Source organism: Macaca nemestrina, chromosome 15 (genome assembly GCF_043159975.1).
Source record: "Macaca nemestrina isolate mMacNem1 chromosome 15, mMacNem.hap1, whole genome shotgun sequence".
NCBI classification, from domain to species: Eukaryota; Metazoa; Chordata; class Mammalia; order Primates; family Cercopithecidae; genus Macaca; species Macaca nemestrina.
In genome coordinates this window covers 117883263-117904642 of record NC_092139.1, presented here as the reverse complement: position 1 = coordinate 117904642, position 21380 = coordinate 117883263, and the positions used below count along the sequence as shown (strand labels likewise).

General features: G+C 48.9%; 1 protein-coding gene across 3 annotated transcripts in view; it reads right to left on the bottom strand.

Annotated features, from left to right (window-relative positions):
* The window catches only part of LOC105489765 (Mov10 like RNA helicase 1), a 70453-nt gene that overhangs the window by 10073 nt on the left and 39000 nt on the right, over nt 1-21380 (bottom strand). Inside the window, exons 14-21 of one of the 3 annotated variants that reach the window (XR_011614255.1) lie at nt 18038-18096; nt 17467-17567; nt 10173-10281; nt 9131-9309; nt 8116-8262; nt 6226-6347; nt 3053-3152; nt 1840-2004 (exon numbers count right to left, since the gene is read on the bottom strand). Coding sequence is in view for 2 of the 3 variants with exons in the window: in XM_071080785.1 (XP_070936886.1) it covers nt 3053-3152; nt 6226-6347; nt 8116-8262; nt 9131-9309; nt 10173-10281; nt 17467-17567; nt 18038-18096 (817 nt within the window). In the remaining variant the exon portion in view is untranslated. Of the gene's footprint in view, nt 1-1839; nt 2005-3052; nt 3153-6225; nt 6348-8053; nt 8263-9130; nt 9310-10172; nt 10282-17466; nt 17568-18037; nt 18097-21380 lie in introns of those variants that run through there. The other 2 variants (XM_071080785.1, XM_071080786.1) reach the window with 2 other exon arrangements.

The window sequence follows — 21380 nt, the reverse complement described above, 5'->3', positions numbered from 1 at the left end:
TTGGCCCCATGACTCCTCCCGACTCTGTCAAGCCTAACTAGAATGTGTCCACCCTCCAACGTGCTACTCCAAACTCCAAATGCGATCTAGAGTCATGGCACCTCTGCCTTAGCTGGAGCCGGGCAGCTGCTGGGGAAAAGAAAGGAAGCATGCCGCCCCCTGGGGTCACTGTGGCAGCCGCTCTGGTTGGAGGGTGCAGGACACTGCCCAGGCCCTGCACAGGACAAGGCCTTCACCTCCTGTGTGGCAGGGTCTGTCTGTACCTGTGGCTGTGTGCCACATGCACCTGCCCTGAAGGCTGTGTGGTGGGGACGGTGGTGACAGCAGCATGCTGGTCTCCCCTGCTGCAGCCACGTCACCTGCACCCACACCTCCAGCAAAGCAGCTAGCGCGTGGAGGGGTGCAGCGGCACTGGAGAATGAGGCGAACCTCTCAGGCGCAGCAGAGCTCTCAGGCACCCTTTAGGCCCAGCAGCTGGCCATCCTCCTGGGGGCAGTTTCATGGCCCCTGGCACAGCCGGTGCCTGTCTTGCGAGTGGTCCCTCATGAGACCTTCCTTGGCCTGAAGACCCCCACCTGCCCCACATCCTTGACAACCAGGAATGGGGTCCAGTTCTTTTCCCTGAAAGTCTGCCCACAGTAACTGCCCGTCATTTTCTATTGATGTTAATACTGGCAATGGGAATCAGATGGAGACCGTTCTTCTGTGGGCTACAGGGGCTTAAAAACTGAGGCTAGGCCGGGCGCGGTGGCTCAAGCCTGTAATCCCAGCACTTTGGGAGGCCGAGACGGGTGGATCACGAGGTCAGGAGATCGAGACCATCCTGGCTAACACGGTGAAACCCCGTCTCTACTAAAAAAATACAAAAAAATAGCCGGGCGAGGTGGTGGGCGCCTGTAGTCCCAGCTACTCGGGAGGCTGAGGCAGGAGAATGGCGTGAACCCGGGAGGCGGAGCTTGCAGTGAGCTGAGATCTGGCCACTGTACTCCAGCCTGGGCGACAGAGCGAGACTCCGTCTCAAAAAAAAACAAAAAAAACAAAAAAAAAAAAACTGAGGCTACTTGGTTCACTGTTTAATGATGGGCCCTGGAGGCCCAAGCTCAGTGTGCTGGGGGCTCCAAAGACGCAAATCCCAAAGCCCATCCCTCAGAATTTGGTACAAGGTTGGCTGAGAGCCCAGAACCTGCACTTCAGTGGGACCTTGGGGTCGGAGACCACTGAGGAGACACTGCCTGCAGTCACTCTAGGGCAGGCTTTTTTTTTTTTTTTTTTTTTTTTTTTTTTTTTTTTGAGACGGAGTCTCACGCTGTTGCCCAGGCTGGAGTGCAGTGGCGCGATCTCGGCTCACTGCAAGCTCCGCCTCCCGGGTTCCCGCCATTCTCCTGCCTCAGCCTCCTGAGTAGCTGGGACTACAGGCGCCCGCCACCGCGCCCGGCTAATTTTTTGTATTTTTAGTAGAGACGGGGTTTCACTGTGGTCTCGATCTCCTGACCTTGTGATCCGCCCGCCTCGGCCTCCCAAAGTGCTGGGATTACAGGCTTGAGCCACCGCGCCCGGCCCAGGGCAGGCTTTTTAAGTCACAAAAGCGACTTCCTGCTTTTCTTATGTTCACAGAGTAACACAGATTTTAACTTATTTTACTGTATCTGACCCCAGAGTCTCAGCCATTAGCACCAGGCTGCAGTTTCTGCTGACAGGGGAGGCGCTGTGGTAGGTGCTCTCCTGCACTCTGCCCACGGACAGAGATCACTCGGGTGGACAGAGGGGCGAGCTGCTCAACTGCCCCGGAGCCTGTGTCTGCTTAACTGGGACCGGAACACGCTGGAGTCTGTGACTCACCAACAAGGGGTTATGTGCGCCACAAGCACCGAAAGCATTTTCGTCCCTCTGGTACGCAGGTCGAGACATCAGCCGTTCCAACAAGGACACGTTCAGACCATAGGCCATGGCGAGTCTGGACTTAATGACTGGGCCGAGCTGCATGGGGTCTCCTGCCAGCACAATCTGCACACGGAGGCCGGTCTCAGCCCACGCAGGGAGGCCGGTCTCAGCCCACGCAGGGAGGCCCGTCTCAGCCCACGCAGGGAGGGGCCGAGGGGCCGTTGCCACGCCCACGGGCTCAGGTGGGGGTGGGGCCGCGTGCAAGGCCAGCCCATACTCGCTCTGGCTGCAGGGGATGACGGGAGGGGCTGGGAGACCAGGGGATGCCGACAGGGCTTGGAGCCATCTCTCCCCGCTTCTCCCCGAAGTCCTGCCACCTGCCTGGCTTCTGCAGCCTGGCTTTCTCTCCTGCGAATCTCTCAAAGTGGTAAGAGCCCCAAGGATGCCATCTATCTTCTGGAAGCTTCTGTGTGGCCGGCCCTGGCCGTCATCCCACCTGCCCCTGGCCTCTTGCCCATGGTTGCCTTGACCTGGTGAGGCCGCCCGACGCCACTGCTCCGCCTGGACCAATCCCTGCTCCCTCCCTCAGCGCCACCTTCATGCTCCACCCCATGCCTGGTGACTGGGACAGGCATCTAGGATGGGCGCCAAGGAGGAGCCTGAAACGTCCAGCGCTGGACGCTGGATGAGCTTGCCTCGATGAGCCACAGGGAGGGAAACAGGGGAGTTCAAGGTGACGCCCACGCCACCATCAGAAGCACCCAGGGAGGAAACAGGTGGGAGCGGACAACAGAGGATGCACAGAGCTGGAGGCCGGGGCAGCCAGAGGCACAGGCAGGTCAGATGCAGGAGCACCGGCCCTGTTCGCCCCTCCAGACACTGTGTGGCTGGCTCACCCACAGCAAGGACCACATTCCTGACTTTACTGCTGCATCCCCAATACCTAGAATGGCTCCTAACCTCTGTTTTAGAAGTGAGTGAGTCAAGACATTCACTTCTTGTCCAAAAGGAATAAAGTACAATAGAGACCCATGGCCCCCAGCACCTCAGGGTCCTTGGCACTTCCACCTGACCCCATACGGCTGTGACTGTTCCCGGGAGGACCGCAGCCCCCATCCCTACAGGAGAACCGGGTGAGGAGGAAGCCGCACACACAGTAGTCAGGACTTACCTGGCCACTGACGTCTGACATCAGCCCCAGAGGAATGAGGCATTCCGGCTCACTTGCCTGCCCGGCCTCGTCCACAAACACGTGAGTGAAGTGTCCAACTCTAGAGCAAAGATGTTCTAAATGGTAATTTCTGCCAAATTGTTTTAGCAATCGATGCCTCTGACACACTGGCAAAGCCACGCTCAGCACCCATGGGGCCAAGCGGGGTTGCCCAGGGGTGTGTAGGAGCTGGGGTCTGGGTGTCACCCGGCTGGAGGAAGGACAGGCCACAGGCATCAGGATATGCTGGCTAAGCCACGTCAGCACCCGGTGCTCTGCACGCAGTGTCTGTATTTCTAGAGATGTGGAGGGAAGAAAGAGGGGGGGCGAGGGGCAACACATGAGCGTTTCCTGGGGGCAGCTCACAGGAGAAGCGCCGCAGGCTCCTGGCCTGCTCTCCACCTGCATCTCACTCCTGTGATTATCAAAATGCCCAGGTTTGAGTCCTGATCTCCCCTCTCTGAGCCTCCACCTCCCGCGTGTCCCTCAGGAGGCAGCTAGGGTGAGAGCCGAGCTGGCCGCCGTGAAGTGCTGAGAACAAGCCTGGCCGGGCAGGCAGCCACAGATGGTGGCCTCTCCTGCCATCCGCTCATTTCCTCTTGACTCATCCTTGTGAGCTATTCTCAGCTGGGCACTGCCCGGCCTGCCATGCCAATAGGCTGAGGCCCTGGGAGCCACTTCTCAATCTGTGCACTATTAAGAAAATGGGGTCTCTAGAATGGCTCCCCACAATTCTGGCCCCTGCTGCAAACTCAGTGAGGTTCCCAGTTACAGAGCAGCCCCTTTTGGCGGGCGCCTGTCCGGCTCTCCCTTCTCCATGTGCCCAGGTGTGGCAAGGGAGGTGCAGGGGCAGAGAGGCCACAGCGTTGCTGACGGAGGGGGTGGGGATTTTGCAGGAAGGAGTCGTCAGATGCTACTGCCCAGTCCGTGGCTCAGCCCCTCCAGGAGAAGTTGCAGAGCTCTTGCATGGGAAGGCTGTGGGACTGAGCGAAGAGCAGGAGCTCGTTCGGCTCATGATCTGTTTCTGGAGTGCAGAGGGGCTGCCCCACCTGGGGCCACAAGCTGAGGAACAGGCGCCCCGAGTTCACTGGCTCGCCCATCCCGGCAGCTTCTACTCTGTGGTCAGGAGGCCTCAGTGGGGAAATGCTGTTAGGGCAGAAACAGGTCCTGACGCCCGAGGAAGCAGGTATGGGGCAGGGAGTGTCCGGAGCCATGCCAACACTCAACAGGAGGCACCGTGGGCCCGCACCCTTCTCACTGCCAAGCCCAGGTTCACCCTTCTCACTGCCAAGCCCAGGTTCACCCTTCTCACTGCTGAGTCCAGGATCTCCCCTCTCCAACCCCAGATGCTAGGCAAATCCATCACCTCTGAGCCTCAGGTGTCCCACTGTGGGGTGAGACCCTGTGGTCAGAGCTGTGCCGGGGTGGGCTACTGCTCACAGCAGTGCTGGGCCCCACACGTCCTGCACGTCCTGCATCCACTCATGGCCAGCTGACACCTTTCACTTCAGGTCTCAAGACACGGATTTCACAAGTGACACCGTGCACTCTCCCAGTGAAAGATGCAGCAACCAGCACACTGCCATTTCCCCATCTCATGTCCCCACTGCTGTTGAAAAAAATTAACATTATGTATCTTTCCTAGAATGTAAGCATTTAGGTTTGAATTCTGTATTAATTGCAGTTATTTAATGTCACTTTTGCTAGATGACGTTGCTACTTCTTTACCCTTTGAAGTGTCCCTCCCCGCTCCAGCCGCCCCCAGTGGCCAGCTAACCCTGTGGGGCCTCTGCAGCTGGGCTGCAACACCCTCCCTGCTTCTGCACAGAGCGTCTCTGAGAGAGCGGCCTGCCCCAGCCGGTCACCTCCTCCCACTACCTGGACATCAGCTCCAGGGTGCAGGGTCCATGCTGTGCCCGCCCGGCCCCCACAGAGCCCTCTGCACCCCAGTGAGGCCGGGCTCTTGACCTTTGACTCATCAACACACATTAAAAAAAATCCCTCTCTTGTTCAGGTCTATGCTGTCCAATCCAGTAGCCATACATGGCTCTCGGGCACCGCACAGTGGCTAGTCTGAAACCTGACACGCTCTGAGTGTAAAATTCATCGTGGATTTTGAAGACTTCAACCAAAAAAATTGTAAAGTGTCTCATCAATCATGCTTTACTAATCTCATGATGAAAGGACGTTGTGTGAGAGACTAAAACACGCCGATGAAACCATTCATGACACGTTGTGACAGGCGTGGCCGGCTGTGCCTTTGCTCCGTGTGGAGCTGACAGACCACCTCCTATGGTCACCCTCACAACCACCGTGACGCTGGACACTGTCCAGGGCGACCTGTCTCCAGGCCGTCAGGGAGGGTGGGGCTTCCCTCGGAGCCCCTAGCTTCTCCCTCTCTCACCCTCAGCCTGTGCCCCTGACACTGTCTGGCTCTACTCACTGAGAGGGAGCTGCCTGCTGCCTCCCCGACCCCACCTCCCTGCACGGGGGTCTGAGAGTGCCTTGGTCCTCACTCAGCCTCCCTGGGCTCGAAGCTCTTCCTCCCAGCCCCCAGGGGAGGCCGTCCTATGACAGCCGGCACCCTGCACTCCATCTCCTCTGCCTGCCTCCCCTGCAGAGCCCCCAGCACCAGGGGCACAAATGGCCCCCGAGGGTCTGACCTTACAGAGCCCAGCCGTTTCCTAGGCAGCCTGCCTCCCCACGCCCACTCCAAGCGACTCAGTCTCCTGCTCAGAAGCCCTTCACTGGCTTCCCAGCTCACCAGTGGTCAGTCCAAAGGCCCCTCCATGGCCCACCAGGCCCAGGCTCTAGGCCTCCCCTTCACCACCTCGTGCAGGACGTTCCTGCTCACGAGTCTCTGGTTCCAGTCTCCTTTGGGGAGACCTCAGCATTCTCCAACTGTGGGGCCTCTACAAGGGCCAGTCCATCCGCCTGCCCATCCCACTGCTGGCTCCTTCGAGTCCTTGGGGTCTCGGCCTCCCCGGCTCCATTCAAGCCTTTCTCGCCCACAGCCCTGCCTCCCTCCCTGAGCACTGAGTCTCTGGATCATCCGCCCCTCAGACAGAAGCTAGGAGAGGACACCGACCTCTGCTCTGGGAGGTCCTGCGCCACACTCCACGCCCAGGGCTCACCTCACTCCTATTTGGTAAAACAACCCTGAGCTGCTGCAAGTGGTGATGATTATCCGGAAGCGTGAGGCTTTCCAGATGTCTTCTCCGTCTCTGCAATACGGTTTGACGGCATCAATAACTATCTGGGGGCAAGGAGACATAGAGTTTACTCCTCCAATTATTAAGCACTTCTATAAACTGGACGGAATCACCAGGGCAAAAAGAATTCCAAAAGGGAACCGTGCCCTGGTGCCACTTCTTAGTTACGTCTAAGTCACGATTTAAGGTTTTTTCCTCAGAATACTTCATACTTCCTTATCAATTCAGTCCATGTTTTATCAACTCTAGAGTCACATATAACACATAATTCTGTGTCACGTATAACACATAATTCCAAAACAACTCTGTACATTTTCTATTCAGTTTGTTTGTTTGTATATTTAGAGACGGAGTCTTGCTCTTGCTCTGTCGCCCAGGGGTGCGATCTCGGCTCACTGCAGCCTCCGCCTCCCGGGTTCAAGCGATTCTCCTGCTTCAGCCTCCCCAGTAGCTGGGATTACAGGCGCGTGCCACCACACTCAGCTATTTTCAATGTCTTTTTTTTTTTTTGAGACGGAGTCTCGCCGTGTCGCCCAGGCTGGGGTGCAGTGGCGCGATCTCGGCTCACTGCAAGCTCCGCCTCCCGGGTTCACGCCATTCTCCTGCCTCAGCCTCCGAGTAGCTGGGACTACAGGCGCCCGCCACCACGCCTGGCTAGTTTTTTGTATTTTTAGTAGAGACGGGGTTTCACCATGTTAGCCAGGATGGTCTCGATCTCCTGACCTCGTGATCCACCCACCTCGGCCTCCCAAAGTGCTGGGATTACAGGCTTGAGCCACCGTGCCCGGCCTTCAATGTCTTTTTTTTTTTTTTTTTTTTGGAGACGGAGTCTCGCTCTGTCGCCCAGCCCAGGCTGGAGTGCAGTGGCGCGATCTCGGCTCACTGCAAGCTCCGCCTCCCGGGTTCACGCCATTCTCCTGCCTCAGCCTCCCGAGTAGCTGGGACTACAGGCGCCCACAACCGCGCCCGGCTAATTTTTTGTATTTTTAGTAGAGACGGGGTTTCACTGTGGTCTCAATCTCCTGACCTTGTGATCCGCCCGCCTCGGCCTCCCAAAGTGCTGGGATTACAGGCGTGAGCCACCGCGCCCGGCCCAATGTCTTTTTTAAACACAGTATTTCAGGCCGGGCACAGTGGCTGAAGCCTATAATCCCAGCACTTTGGGAGGCAGAGGCGGGTGGATCACTTGAGGTCAGGAGTTCATGACCAGCCTGACCAACATGGTGAAACCCTGTCTCTACCAAAAATACAAAATTAGCTGGATGTGGTGGCCCACACCTGTAATCCTAGGTACTTGGGAGGCTGAGACAGGAGAATGGCTTGAACCCAGGAGGCAGAGGTTGCAGTTAGCCGAGATCACACCATTGCACTCCAGCCTGGGCAACAAGAGCAAAAACTCCGTCTCAAACAAACAAACAAACAAATAAAAGCAATACTTTTATTTGTTTGGTTAAACCAGCAACTTAAAATTTCCCTAAAGGGATACTTAAAACCAAACCAACAAAACAAAACTTATAAAGTAATGAGACATTTGGGGATTAAATAAAAGAGGAATGTGATAATTTAACAATGCTACGAATGCCCACAATAGGTCTGGTAACTCACACAGAGTGAGAATGTGATGAAATATTCAGCAATCAAGCTCCACTATTTAGCGGTGAGGGAGGTCCCACTGCAGAGCCATTTCTCAAACACGGCTTTCTGTGGCACCTCTCTGCCCACCCTCCTATCCCTGCCCTCCCCTGCTCACTTGGCATTTCCTATGTTCCACGGAGGGGTTCTGGTGCCCTTCCACTGCTCACAAGGGCTCACCTCCTCAAACCTGCAGGTGGCGTTCACCCGGACCATGGTGGCTGGCCGTAGCACCTTGCTCTCGTGCAGCCGCAGACACACGAGGTCAGCGGCGCTGTTGGAGGGCGCACAGACTAAAATCCGACTGTCCGGCAAGGCAAAGTGTACCTTCATCAAAGACACACAAGAGACCAAGGCTCAACATCCACATGCAAGGTGGAAACCAGGAGCCTAAGTTCAACATGAACATTTGGTGCAGGAACTCAGCTGCGTGGGCTCAGATGCCAGCCCCCAACACACTGAGACCTGGGCCACGACTCTGCCTCGTAATACTGCTGCCAAGGCGTGGGTAAGGTGGGAAGGTTCTCCACACTCTCTAAGATTCTAAACCACCTTCCAGGGCAGAAACGGAGTCAGATTCATCTGCACACATCCGGCATGTTGTACAATTGTGCACTCAATACCTGTTTGCTAATTTGAATCCTGAATGACGCTAAATGTAGACGGTCTTCAACTTACAATGGTTTGACTTAACGCTTTTTTGACTGTATGATGGTGTGAAGGCCATCCCCAGTCAGTCTGCTCCTCAACGTACAACGGATCATGCCTTGATGAGCCTGAAACAGGCTTTTCCCAAATCCCATTACGATGGGTTTATTAGGTGGTAACTCCATCAAAAGTCAAGAAGCATCTGTACACAATATTTTCACAAACAACTTCAATTACAAATGAAGATACTAAAACTTCTGCAGAACGGTGGCTGTAGCTACTCCAAGAGTCACTTCTGCGGCAAAATTTCATGATTCAGATAAAACAGTTTACTAGGCTAAAAATGAGTTTCCTTCTAAACCTATGAAATAAGCTTTTAAATCCCCACATATCCACATAAACAGACTTAACATTATGAAATAACTGGTATTTCTCAAGCTCTTTCCAGCTGTCCGATTCTACAATCTAAACCCACACTTCCTGAAGACACGGACGACACGTGAACAGCAGCACAGAGCCACAGCACCCGCGGTGCCGCTGTCCTTACCTGTAAAACAGCCTCTATTATTGTCACTGTCTTTCCAGTCCCAGGAGGTCCAAAGAGAATATACGGGAGGGGACGGCAGTCACCACTCAGAATCCTTTTAACTGCTAACTTCTGATTTTCATTTAGCACCGGATTGAAAAACTCCATCTTTCTTGCTTTAGGGGTCTGAATTTCATCTACTGTATTCAAAGTGGGGAAAGTTTCAGTTAGATGCAAACAGCTCTCAACAGCTGTGGACACATCCTCACCTAGGTCAGGCGTCAGCACGGCTGTGTAAAGGCTAAATCAGACTACAGACAGGGAGCAGCTCTTCAGTGTGACCATGGGTAAGACGCACACAGGGGCATTCCTTTAATAATCTGTGTGCGCTTTTTTTTTTTTTTTTTTTGAGACAGGGTCTGGCTCTGTCACCCAGGTTGGAGTACAGTGGCACAATCTCAGCTCACTGTAACCTCCACCTCCTGAGCTCAAGCAATCTTTCCACGTCAGTCTCCCAGGTAGCTGGGACCACAGGCACCCACCACCACACCTGGCTAATTTTTGTATTTTTGTATTTTTTTTTTTTGTATAGAGACAGGGTTTCGCCATGTTGTCCAGGCTGGTCTCGAACTCCTGAGCTCATGTGATCTGCCCACTTCAGCTTCCCAAAAGTGTTAGGATGACAGGTGTGAGCTCTGCACTCAACCTGTCTGTGCTTTAAAGAGGGTCAGGATAACGAATGCAGCTTCTGAGAGGAAAATGACAGGGCATCAACTGATTCTGCGGCTTTAGAGATCACACTCAAATATTAGAGCCTGGATTAGAAAATGTCCACATCTACAAAGAATACCTGGAAAAAACCACCCAGAATCTAAAAGTCTTCTTAAAGTATCTAACCTAAAACACCGAGTCTCCAGTCAAGGTGGAGACGGCAGCCACCTGCCACAGGCCACACGTTCCCTGACTGTTCTTCCTTCTGCATGAGAGCCCACTCCTCAAAGTCCCCGTTTTCCAGACAAGAGTCTCAGAGTTGCTCTTCTCCTTGCCCCTCACAAGCACACACCCCAATCACTCATCTCTGCAGTAAAGGGCGCCAGCGCCGGCAGGTCCTTGTCACCAACACGTCTCTCCTTTGTTCCATGTTCAGCTTGGTCCGTCATCGTTTTCCTAGTCTAGAAATTATCAGGCAGAAAAATGGTTTTAAAAAAACAGCTCGGTGTTTACACTGGCTTGGTTGAAAGAGCAAACATAAACATCTAGTGTTCTACTTTTAACAGCTCTTTGGATGGATCACAGGTCAGACCCTTTGAAAAATAAAGAAAAAACAGATTATCAGATAAAAAGCTGCTAAAAAGGCTTACGCTTTTTCTTTGAACTTGCTTTTATAAATAAATATAAAGTAAAATTTGTGATGAAACCAAAGCACAGGACTACATTTTATTTTATTGTCTTCCCTTGGTACATCCTACCTGCTTTCCAGGCTGGACAGTGGGGGAACCTGCAGGGGACGGTCAAGGGTACAGCCCAGGGCTCTGGGTCTCACAGGCCTGCACAGTGTGCAAAGTGCCAGTGCTGCCTATTGACGTCAGGCAAGATCCTGCACCAGGCCGGGCGCGGGGCTCACGCCTGTCATCCCACCACTGTGGGAAGCCAAGGCAGGGGGTCACTTGAGCCCAGGAGTTCACGACTAGCCTGGGCAACTTGGTGAAACCCTGTTTCTAGCAAAAATACAAAAAAAAAAAAAAAATTAGCAAGGCATGGTAGTGCTCACCTGTGGTCCCAGCTACTTGGCAGGCTGAGGTGGGAGGATCGCTTGAGCCCAGGAGGCGGGGCTGCAGTGAGTGGAGATTGCACGACCAACTCCAGCCTGGGTGACGGAGACCCCACAACTCAAAAAAAAAAAAAAAAAAGAAGGCTGGGTGCAGTGGCTCACGCCTGTAATCCCAGCACTTCGGGAGGCTGAGGCGGGCAGATCACGAGGTCAAGAGATCGAGATCATCCTGGCCAACATGGTGAAACACTGTCCCTACTAAAAATACAAAAATTAGCTGGCCGTGGTGTCACCAGCTACTCGGGAGGCTGAGGCAGAAGACTTGCTTGAATCTGGGAGGTGGAGGTTGCAGTGAGCCGAGATTGCGCCAGTGCAGAGCGAGACCATCTCAAAAAAAAAAAAAAAAAGGATCCTACACAAGAATTGGTTGTACGTTCCAACATAAACGGCATTTGTCCTAAACTAGTGGGATTTTCCACTTTTTTCATTACAATCTGTAATCCACAGCTTTGCACATTTATCTTTGTTAAATAACTTCATTACTTTCATAGGACAGATTCTGGAATCTGTGAAATCGAAAGTTCTGGGGTCAGCAGTAGTGGCTCACACCTATAATCGGAGCACTTCAGGAGGCTCAGGTGGAAGCACTGCTTGAGTCCAGGAGGTCAAGGTTGCAGTGAGCCATGACTGTGACACCACACTGCAGTTAGGAGGACAGAGGAAGACTCTGTCTCAAAAAAAAAAAAAAAAAAAAAAAAAAAAAAGGTCTCACATTAAAAAATTTACACACACGTTACTAAGTTTTAGTCTAAAACAGGCTTGTCCGACCAGCAACCCATGGACTGCATGCGGCCCAGGACAGCTCTGAATGCAGCCCAACACATATTCGTAAACTTCTTAAAACATTATGAGTGTTTTTGTGATTTTTTTTTTCAGCTCATCAGCTATCATTAGTGTTAGTGAATTTTATGTGTGGCCCAAGACAAATCTTCTGCCAGTGTGGCCCAGGGAAGCCAACAGATTGGACACCCATGGTTTAGAAGTTTATGCCAATATTCTCCTTCCACAACTATTGTGTTTTTCAGAGTGTGACTGACATACAATAAGGTGCACATATTTGAAGTGTGTGACTTGACAAGTCTGACATGTGCACATACCCATAAAACCATCAGCACAATAGAGACGACAAACAGACCCGTCAGTCCCCAGAGCTGCCGTGTGCCGCAGCCCCTCCAGTCACACTGGCTGCTCACGTGCTCTGGAACTTCATACTTCACATGAGTGCACACAGTGTGACTCACTGGAGAGAAACCTGTGCTGTTGCATGTCAACAGCTTGCTCCCTGTATTGCTGAGTCATGTTCCATTGTACGAACGCAATGCGACTTGCTTATCCATTCACCTGGTCATGGACACTGGGTTTCTGGTGATTAAAAATCCAGCTGCTGTGAACTTTGTGTATGGGTCCTGGCATGGCCGTAGGTCTTCATCTCTCTGGGGCACACGCCTAGAGAGAAATGACTGGGTAGTATGGCAGGTGTGCATCCAGCTTCTTAAGAACACCTTTTGCACAGTAGTGTGCCACACCCACTTCCCACAGCAGGGTATGTGCCAGCGGCCCCACGTGCTCACCAATGCACAGATGGTCCAATTCAATTTCTGGCCATTCTAGTAGGTGTTCAGTGGTACCTCGTCGTGGTTTAATTTGTGTTTCCCTAACAACTAATGATGTTGAACATCTTTCATGTGTTTATTACCATCTGTATGTATTCTTTGGTAAAGTGTTCAAGTGTTTGATCCATTTTTGAAAACTGAGTTCCTACGCAGTTTGTAGAGTACTGTTTGCCAAATACAAGTTCTTGATCAGATGTGATTTGCAAATTATTTTCTCTAGTCTGTCACTTTTCATTGTTTTACCAGTGTCTTTTCTTTTTCTTTTCTTTTTTTTTTTTGAGACAGCGTTTTTCTATGTTGCCCAGGCTAGCCTTGAACTCCTAGGCTCAAGAGATCCTCCAGCCTCAGTCTCCTGGGTCACTGGGACTAAAAGTGTATGCCATTGTGCCTGTCTAACAGTGTCTTTTCAACAGCAAAATACTTAATTTCACTGAAGTCCAATATATCAATTTCTTTATAAGTCATGCTCTTAGTGTCACATAAAAAAAATCCTTGCACAAAGGACGTGCAGATGTTCTTCTACGCTGTTTTCTAGATGTATAGTTTCAGGCTTTACATTTACGGCTACGAACCACAGAGTAAGTTAGTTTTTGTCTATGCTGTGAGGTACGGATGCAGGTTCATGTTTTTGCATGTGTCCTGCATTTACAGATCATTTTAGGTAAAACAGGCAACTTGATAATATGGAGTCTTCGGACCCCAGAGATACAATAATGTTTAAAACATTTAGGTGCTACTTAAAAAAAAAAAATTCAGGCCAGGTATGGTGGCTCACGCCTGTAATCCCAGCACTTTGGGAGGCTGAGGCGGGCGGATCATGAGGTCAGGGGTTCGAGACCAGCCTGGCCAACATGGTGAAACCTCGTCTCTACTAAAAATACAAAAATTAGCAGGGTGCAGTGGCACGCACCTATAATCCCAGCTACTCAGGAGGCCAAGGCAGGAGAACTGCTTGAATCTGGGAGGTGGAGGCTGCAGTGAGCCGAGATCTGCCACTGCACTCCAGCCTGGGCAACAGAGCGAGACTCTGTCTCAAAACAAACAAACAAAAAACCAAAAAACAATTTCTGAGTGTTTACTGGAAATATATATACAACTTATTTTTCTACACTGATCTTGTATATTGCAAAATCACTTATTAGTTCTAACAGCTTCATTTTAGATCCCATCAGGTTTTTTCTTTTCTTTTTTTTTGAGACAGGGTTTCACTTTATCAGGGCTGCAGTGTAGCGGTACAATCACAGCTCACTGCAGCCTCGACCTCCCAGGCTCAAGGGATCCTCCTGCCTCAGCCTCCTGAGTAGCTGGGACTATAGGTGTGTGCCACCATGCCCAGCTAATTTTTAAACTTTTTAAAAACAGAGACAGGGTCTTGCATGTTGCCCAGGCTGTTCTCAGTGATTTTCCCATCTCAGCCTCCCAAAGTGCTGGGATTACCAGCATGAGTCACTATACCCAGCCTCCATCAGACTTTCTACAGGATGTGGATGCCTTTTCTTTCTGCTTCATTGCACAATGCTGGGCAGAAATGCTGAGTAAACATGCTCTGATCCTGATCTCACAAGCAAAGAGCATTTAGTTATCACTAGGTAGGTTTTTGTAGGTAACGGAAATTTCCTTTTTATTTCTAGTTTGCTGAATTTTGATCAGGAATGGATGCTGGATTTTGTCAGATGGTTTTTCCTTTTCAGCTTCTTAATATGGTATATTACACATTGATTTTTGGAATGTTAAGCCATTCCTGGGATGAACCCTCTTGGTCTCATATACATGTGTCATATAAATATATATCTGTATATATGTGTGTGTGTGTATATATATATATATATATAATTTTTGAGACAGAGTCTCGCTCTGTCACCCAGGCTGGAGTGCAGTGGCATGATCTCGGCTCACTGCGATCTCCACCTCCTGGGTTCAAGCGATTCTCCTGCCTCAGCCTCCTGAGTAGCTGGGTCTACAGGTGCCTGCCACCGCACTCAGCTAATTTTTTTTCTGGGATGGAGTATTGCTGTATTCTATTGCCCACACTGGAGTGCAGTGGCACGATTTCAGCTCACTGCAGCCTCCACCTCTGTTCCATTTTAGATAGTTTCTACTGCTCTGTCTTTAAGTTCACTTTTTTCCTTCTGCATTGTCTAGTCTGCTGATAATTCTGTCCAATATATTTTTCATTTTAGGCACTGAAGTTTTCATTCCTAGAAGATAAAATTGTCTTTTATATATCTTTCATGTCTCCAATTAACATGCTCATGTCTTCTACTTTCTGGAACACATGGAACTTATTTATAACTGTTTTAATGTCCTTGTCTGCTGATTCTACCATGTTATTTTGGGGGGTTGGTTCCAACTGACTAAATTTCCTCCTTTTGGGTTATGTTTTTCACTTTTTCATTTTTTAATCAGATGTCAGACAGTGTTCATTTTATACCTTGTTGGGTGCTGGATAATTTTATATTCCTATAAATATTCTTAAACTTTGTTCTGGGATGCAATCCAATTATTTGGGAACAGCTTGCTCCCTTTGAGGCCATCATACTTTGTCAGTCTGGGCCGGAGCAGCCTTCAGTCAAGGGCTAGACTTTCTACACTCCTGAGACAACACCCTCCCAAGGACTCTACATGTGAATTATGAGGTTTTTCTCCTCTGGCTGTGGGCACAGCTATTTTTGGCACTGTGTCAACTTTAAGGATTTTTCTTGCTGTTCTTTCTAGCTGGTTCTTTTCCACACCTGGGTATTTTACTCACATCACGCATTCATCAATGCTCAGCTGGAAACTCAAGGAGGAACCTCTGTAGGTCCCCAGATGCTCTCTGTGCCCTGCCCTCTCCCCAGCATTCTACTCTGTCAGCCTTATCCCGCTTGCCCTCCCCACCCTTCCAAATGCTGTCTCTGCACTCAGATAGGTCACCAGGCTCCACCTGGGCTCCCTCTTGGTGCTCTCTGGCCAAGACACTCTCGGAAGGCTGTGAGTTGGGAAAACCATGGGGTCACCTCATTTGTTTCCTCTCTCAGGAATCCCTGTCCTATGACAGCTGATGTTAATGTCTGAAATTGTTGTTCCATATGGTTTGTCTGATTTTTTTATTGTTTCAGGAAGAAAGATAAATCTGGTCCCTGAAATTCTATCTTGGTTGACATATGAAATATTCTTGAGGCCGGGCGCGGTGGCTCAAGCCTGTAATCCCAGCACTTTGGGAGGCCGAGACGAGCGGATCACGAGGTCAGGAGATCGAGACCATCTTGACTGCACTCCAGCCTGGGAGACAGAGCAAGACTCCGTCTCCAAAAAAAAAAAATTCTTGAGTTTATTTTCAATCTAGTTAATCCATAAGAAGATAATGTTTTGCATTTTAAAATCTACAGTCAATTAGGAATGTGCCCACCTAAATAGTAGCACCTCCCCGACCTCACAGGCCATCCGCATCACAGACTGTCCCTGAGAATCAGGCAGTATAACGAACTAGTAATGAGGTGATGACGGAGAAGAAAAGCACTGTCCAAGGAAGACTCCTTTCTATTTGCAGAACAAAAAAGAGATCAACTATAAAATACGCCACAAATAACTTTCAAGGATAACCTCTTGCTGCTTCATTTGTCGTATTTTCCATGATTATGTAGGCATTCTAAACCTATCATTTTTGCATTTTGGGGGAGGAAGTATAAAATGGTAAGCATTTTTGAGTATTAGATATAATTTAAAAATTCATGTTATACATCGAAAACATGCTCATAAAACCAAATTTGAATAGCACAGAGTAAGTTGTAAGCTCCACCATGGCATAGATGACCTTCTCGTTATTAGAAACACGAAGATAAATAAAACCACTTCTATTGTATTCACAAAAAGAGGCACTATATTACTAATTATGGAGTGACTGGACTATGAAAGCTTTTTTTTCTTTTTGAGATGGAGTTTTGCTCTTGTTGCCCAGGCTGGAGTGCAGTGGCTCAATCTTGGCTCACTACAACCTCTGCCTCCTGGGTTCAAGTGATTCTCCTGCCTCAGCCTCCCAAGTAGCTGGGATTATAGGTGTACACCAGCACGCCCGGCTAATTTTTTGGATTTTTAGTAGAGATGGGGTTTCACCATGTTGGCCAGGCTGGTCTTGAACTCCTGACCTCATGATCCGCCTGCCTCAGCCTCCCAAAGTGCTGGGATTAGAGGAGTGAGCCACTGCGCCTGGCCTAGAAGTTTTTATAAAATATCTTTGCAACATTCATGAAGTTTGGAAATGTTAACAATTTGCGGTGTGTGTATCCTTCCAGACATTTTCCATGCATACACAATCACATAAATGTACCTAAGTGTACACAAAAACCATATAATTTAAAAATAAAACTCTAAAGCCAGGCGTGGTGGCTCACACCTATAATCCTGGCACTTTGGGGGCCGAGGAGGGTGGATCATAAGGTTAGGAGTTCAAGACCAGCCTGACCAATATGGTGAAACTCTGTCTCTACTAAAAATACAAAAATTAGCCGGGTGTGGTGGCACATGCCTGTAGTCCCAGCTACTCTGGAGACTGAGGCAGGAGAATCGCTTGAATCTGGGAGGCAGAGGTTGCAGTGAGCCAAGATTACACCACTGCACTCCAGCCTGGGTGACACTGCAAGACTCTGTCTCAAAAAAAAAAAAAAAAAAAAGAAAAAGAAAAAAACCCAACACTAAGGTCATATAAACATCCATACTTTGCTTCCCCTATTTAATATATTGTAGCCATCTTAGCCCTTGCACATAAACTTTACACTAAATCTATTTTGTGAATATTGTAGTTCACTTGATTTTAACTGCAATTTTGGGTTATTTGTGAACCACACTGCTCGAATACTCTAGTCAACTGAGCGCTAATACGCCAAGAAGGAAATTCCCATCCCCTGTGTAGAGAGAGTTACGTCGCTGAGCACTACCTTTTTGCTGGTGGACCGTCCATTGCTTTTGGTGTCTTGTTCATGGTTCCAATTTCCTGTCACTTGGGGAGACTGTAAAATAATTTCTTCTGGAAACAACACTTTTAAAATAAAAAAAGGTAAGAGCATAGGTATAACTAAAAAGCTAAAAAAAAAAAAAATTAATAGAGGTTGTTTATGGCTGACCCTAAAGTAATTAATATTCTATTCCCTTCCTTTCTTAACCTGCCTGTTACACTGTTTCTAAATCAGAGCATTATTAGTACTGCATATTCTTCACAAGAAAGCCATTTACTTGCCCATCTGCAAAAACAAAAATGAATTACATTTATGAGGGGAAAGGCGAGCAAGATGAATTTATTTTCAGTTATTTAAGCAAGCTAGTATTAGTTATTCACTAAGCTGAAATAGTAAGAAAATACTAAAACTTGATAGAAAATTAAAAACATGAATATAATAAAGTTTTACTTCTAATGTTATGACTGAAGAGACTATTTTACACAAAATTTTACATGAAGCCTATAAAAATACTCTGTGAAGATGTAACACTATCATTCTATAAAAATAATACCTTTTACACCTAAGTGGATGACTTGTTCAAGTGCAAAGTGACACCGTCTGCTTGTAGTCCTGCCGGGAAGAAAACCACATAAAATAACTAACTTTGCATTCAGAACTATTAAGGCTGGCATACAGTAATGCAAATTTGATTATACAACCTTTAAGTCAATATAAAAAAATCACAGCAACAATCCAACAATCAATGAAATAGAGAACAGAAAAACACTAGAAAGGATGGGCGCAGCAGCTTACATGTGTAATCCTAGCACTTTGGGAGGCCGAGGTGGGCAGATCACCTGAGATCAGGAGTTCGAGACCAGCCTGGCCAACATGGTGAAACCCTGCCTCTACTAAAAATACAAAAATTAGCCAGGTGTGGTGGTGGTGCACGCCTGTAGTCCCAGCTACTCGGGAGGCTGAGGCATGAGAATCACTGGAACCTGGCAGGCAGAGGTTGCAGTGAGCTGAGATGGCACCACTACGCTCCAGCCTGGGTGACAGAGTGAGACTCTGTCTAAAAAATTTTTTGTAAAAACCACTAGAGAATACCAATGAAGCCAAAAAAAAAAAAAAAAAAAAAAGAAAAGAAAAAAAAGCATGTGACAAAATCCCACACCCATTCTTTTTTTTAAAGAGACAAGGTCTTGCTGTGTTGCCTAGGCTGGAGTGCAGTGGCACATTCACAGCTCACTGAAGCCTCAAATTCCTGGGCCCACGTGATCCTCCCACCTCAGCTTCTCAAAGTGCTGGGATTACAGGTGTGAGCCACCACACCTGGCCCCATATCCATTCTTGATTAAAAACTCACTAAAATAAGAATCTATCTCCTCAACCTGATAGAGGGCCACTATGGAACCTACAACCCACACTGTACTAACTCATTCAGGACTGATAGCCCTGCCCCTAAGACCAGGGACGAAGCCAGTGCATCACTTCTCACCACTTCTATTCCACACCGGCACAGAAGTTCCAACCAGTGCAGGAAGGCAAGGGGGAAACAAATACAGAGCATCCAAATAAGAAAGGAAGAAGTAAAACTGTCTTTGTTTTGTATTGTTTTGTTTTCAGACAGAGCCTTGCTCTGTCACCCAGGCTGGAATGCAGTAGGGTAATCTTGGCTCACTGCAACTTCCGCCTCCTGGGTTCAAGTGATTCTCCTGCCTCAGCCTCCTGAGTAGCTGGGATTACAGGTACCTGCCACCACGCCTGGCTGATGTTTTGTATTTTTAGTAGAGACGGGGTTTCCCCATGTGGGCCAGACTGGTCTCAAACTCCTGACCCCAGGTGATCTGCCTGCCTTGGCCTCCCACAGTGCTGGGATTACAGGCGTGAACCACTGCACCCGACTTGAAACTGTCATTCTTTGATGTACGACTGTATATGCAGAAAATCCTACAGACTCTATGAAAAGCTACTGTAGCTATTGAGTTTAGGAGACCTGCAGGATACAAGGTAAACAGACAAAAATCAACTGCTTTTTATAAATACTAGAAACAAGCAATTAGAAACTTAAGTTAAAATTACTGTTTATAGGCTGGGCGCGGTGGCTCAAGCCTGTAATCCCAGCACTTTGGGAGGCCGAGACGGGCGGATCACGAGGTCAGGAGATCGAGACCATCCTGGCTAACACGGTGAAACCCCATCTCTACTAAAAAATACAAAAAACTAGCCGGGCGAGGTGGCGGGCGCCTGTAGTCCCAGCTACTCGGGAGGCTGAGGCAGGAGAATGGCGTGAACCCGGGAGGCGGAGCTTGCAGTGAGCTGAGATCCGGCCACTGCACTCCAGCCTGGGCGACAGAGCGAGACTCCGTCTCAAAAAAAAAAAAAAAAAAAAAATTACTGTTTATAATAGCCATTTAAAAACTTTAAATAGGTATAAATCTGACAAAAGATACGTAAGACCTATACACTGAAAAGTATAAAATCTTGCTAAGGGCCGGGCGCAGTGGCTCAAGCCTGTAATCCCAGCACTTTGGGAGGCCGAGACGGGTGGATCACAAGGTCAGGAGATCGAGACCATCCTGGCTAACACAGTGAAACCCCGTCTCTACTAAAACATACAAAAAACTAGCTGGGCGAGCTGGCGGGCACCTGTGGTCCCAGCTACTCGGGAGGCTGAGGCAGGAGAATGGCGTGAACCCGGGAGGCGGAGCTTGCAGTGAGCTGAGATCAGGCCACTGCACTCCAGCCTGGGCGACAGAGCGAGACTCCGTCTCAAAAAAAAAAAAAAAAAAAAAATTCTTGCTAAAAGAAATGAAAAAAGACGCAAATAAATAGAGAGATACCATTTTCCAGGGCTGGAGGACTCATTATTATTAAGATTTCAATTCTCCCTTAAACCGACCTATAGATTCAATGTAATCCCAATCAAAATCCCAACATGCTTTCTGTAGAAACTGATACGACCTAAAATCCATGGAATAATAAAGACCTAGAATAGCCAGACAACTCTGAAAAGGAACAAAGTTGAAGGCTTGATACTACCTGATTTTGAGACTTATCATAAAGGCACATATCATATACTATGTTTGTGTTCCCCTCAGCTTCATACAGTGAAACTTCATCCCCAATATGATGTTATTGGGTATGAGGAGTTGAGGCCTCTGGCAAGTGATTAGGTCATGAGGGTGGGGCCTCAAAAATGGAGTTAGTGCCCTTACACAACGGAGCACAGAGAGCTCTCTCTCATCCCTTCTGCTGCGTGAGGACACAGGGAAAAGATAGCCGCCTATGAACCAGGAAGCAGTCTCACTAGGACACTGAACCTGCTGGTGCCTTGACCTTGGGCTTCCCGACCTCCAGAGCATGAGTAATACATTTCTGTTGTTTATAAGCCACTCCATCTATGGTGCTATGCTAATGCAGCCTGAGTGGACTAAGACAGACAATAAGACCCTGTAATGTTGGTGTCAACACAGACAAGTGTACCGTACGGAACAGAACAGACAGTCTGCAGAAACAGATCAACAAATATTTGGTTGGCCGGGTGTGGTGGCTCACGCCTATAATCCCAGCACTTTGGGAGGCTGAGGCGGGCGGATCACGAGGTCAGGAGATCAAGACCATCCTGGCTAACACAGTGAAACCCCGTCTCTACTAAAAACACACATAAAAAACTTAGCTGGGTGTGGTGGCAGGTGCCTGTAGTCCAAGCTAGTCAGGAGACTGAGGTAAGTGAATGGCGTGAACCCAGGAGGCGGAGCTTGCAGTGAGCCGAGATCACGTCACTGCACTCCAGCCTGGGCAACAGAGCGAGACTTTGTCTCAAAAAAAAAAAAAAAAAAAAAAAAAATTTGATCAACTGATTTTTTTTTTTTTTTTAAACAAAGGTACAATAGTAATTCATTGGAGAA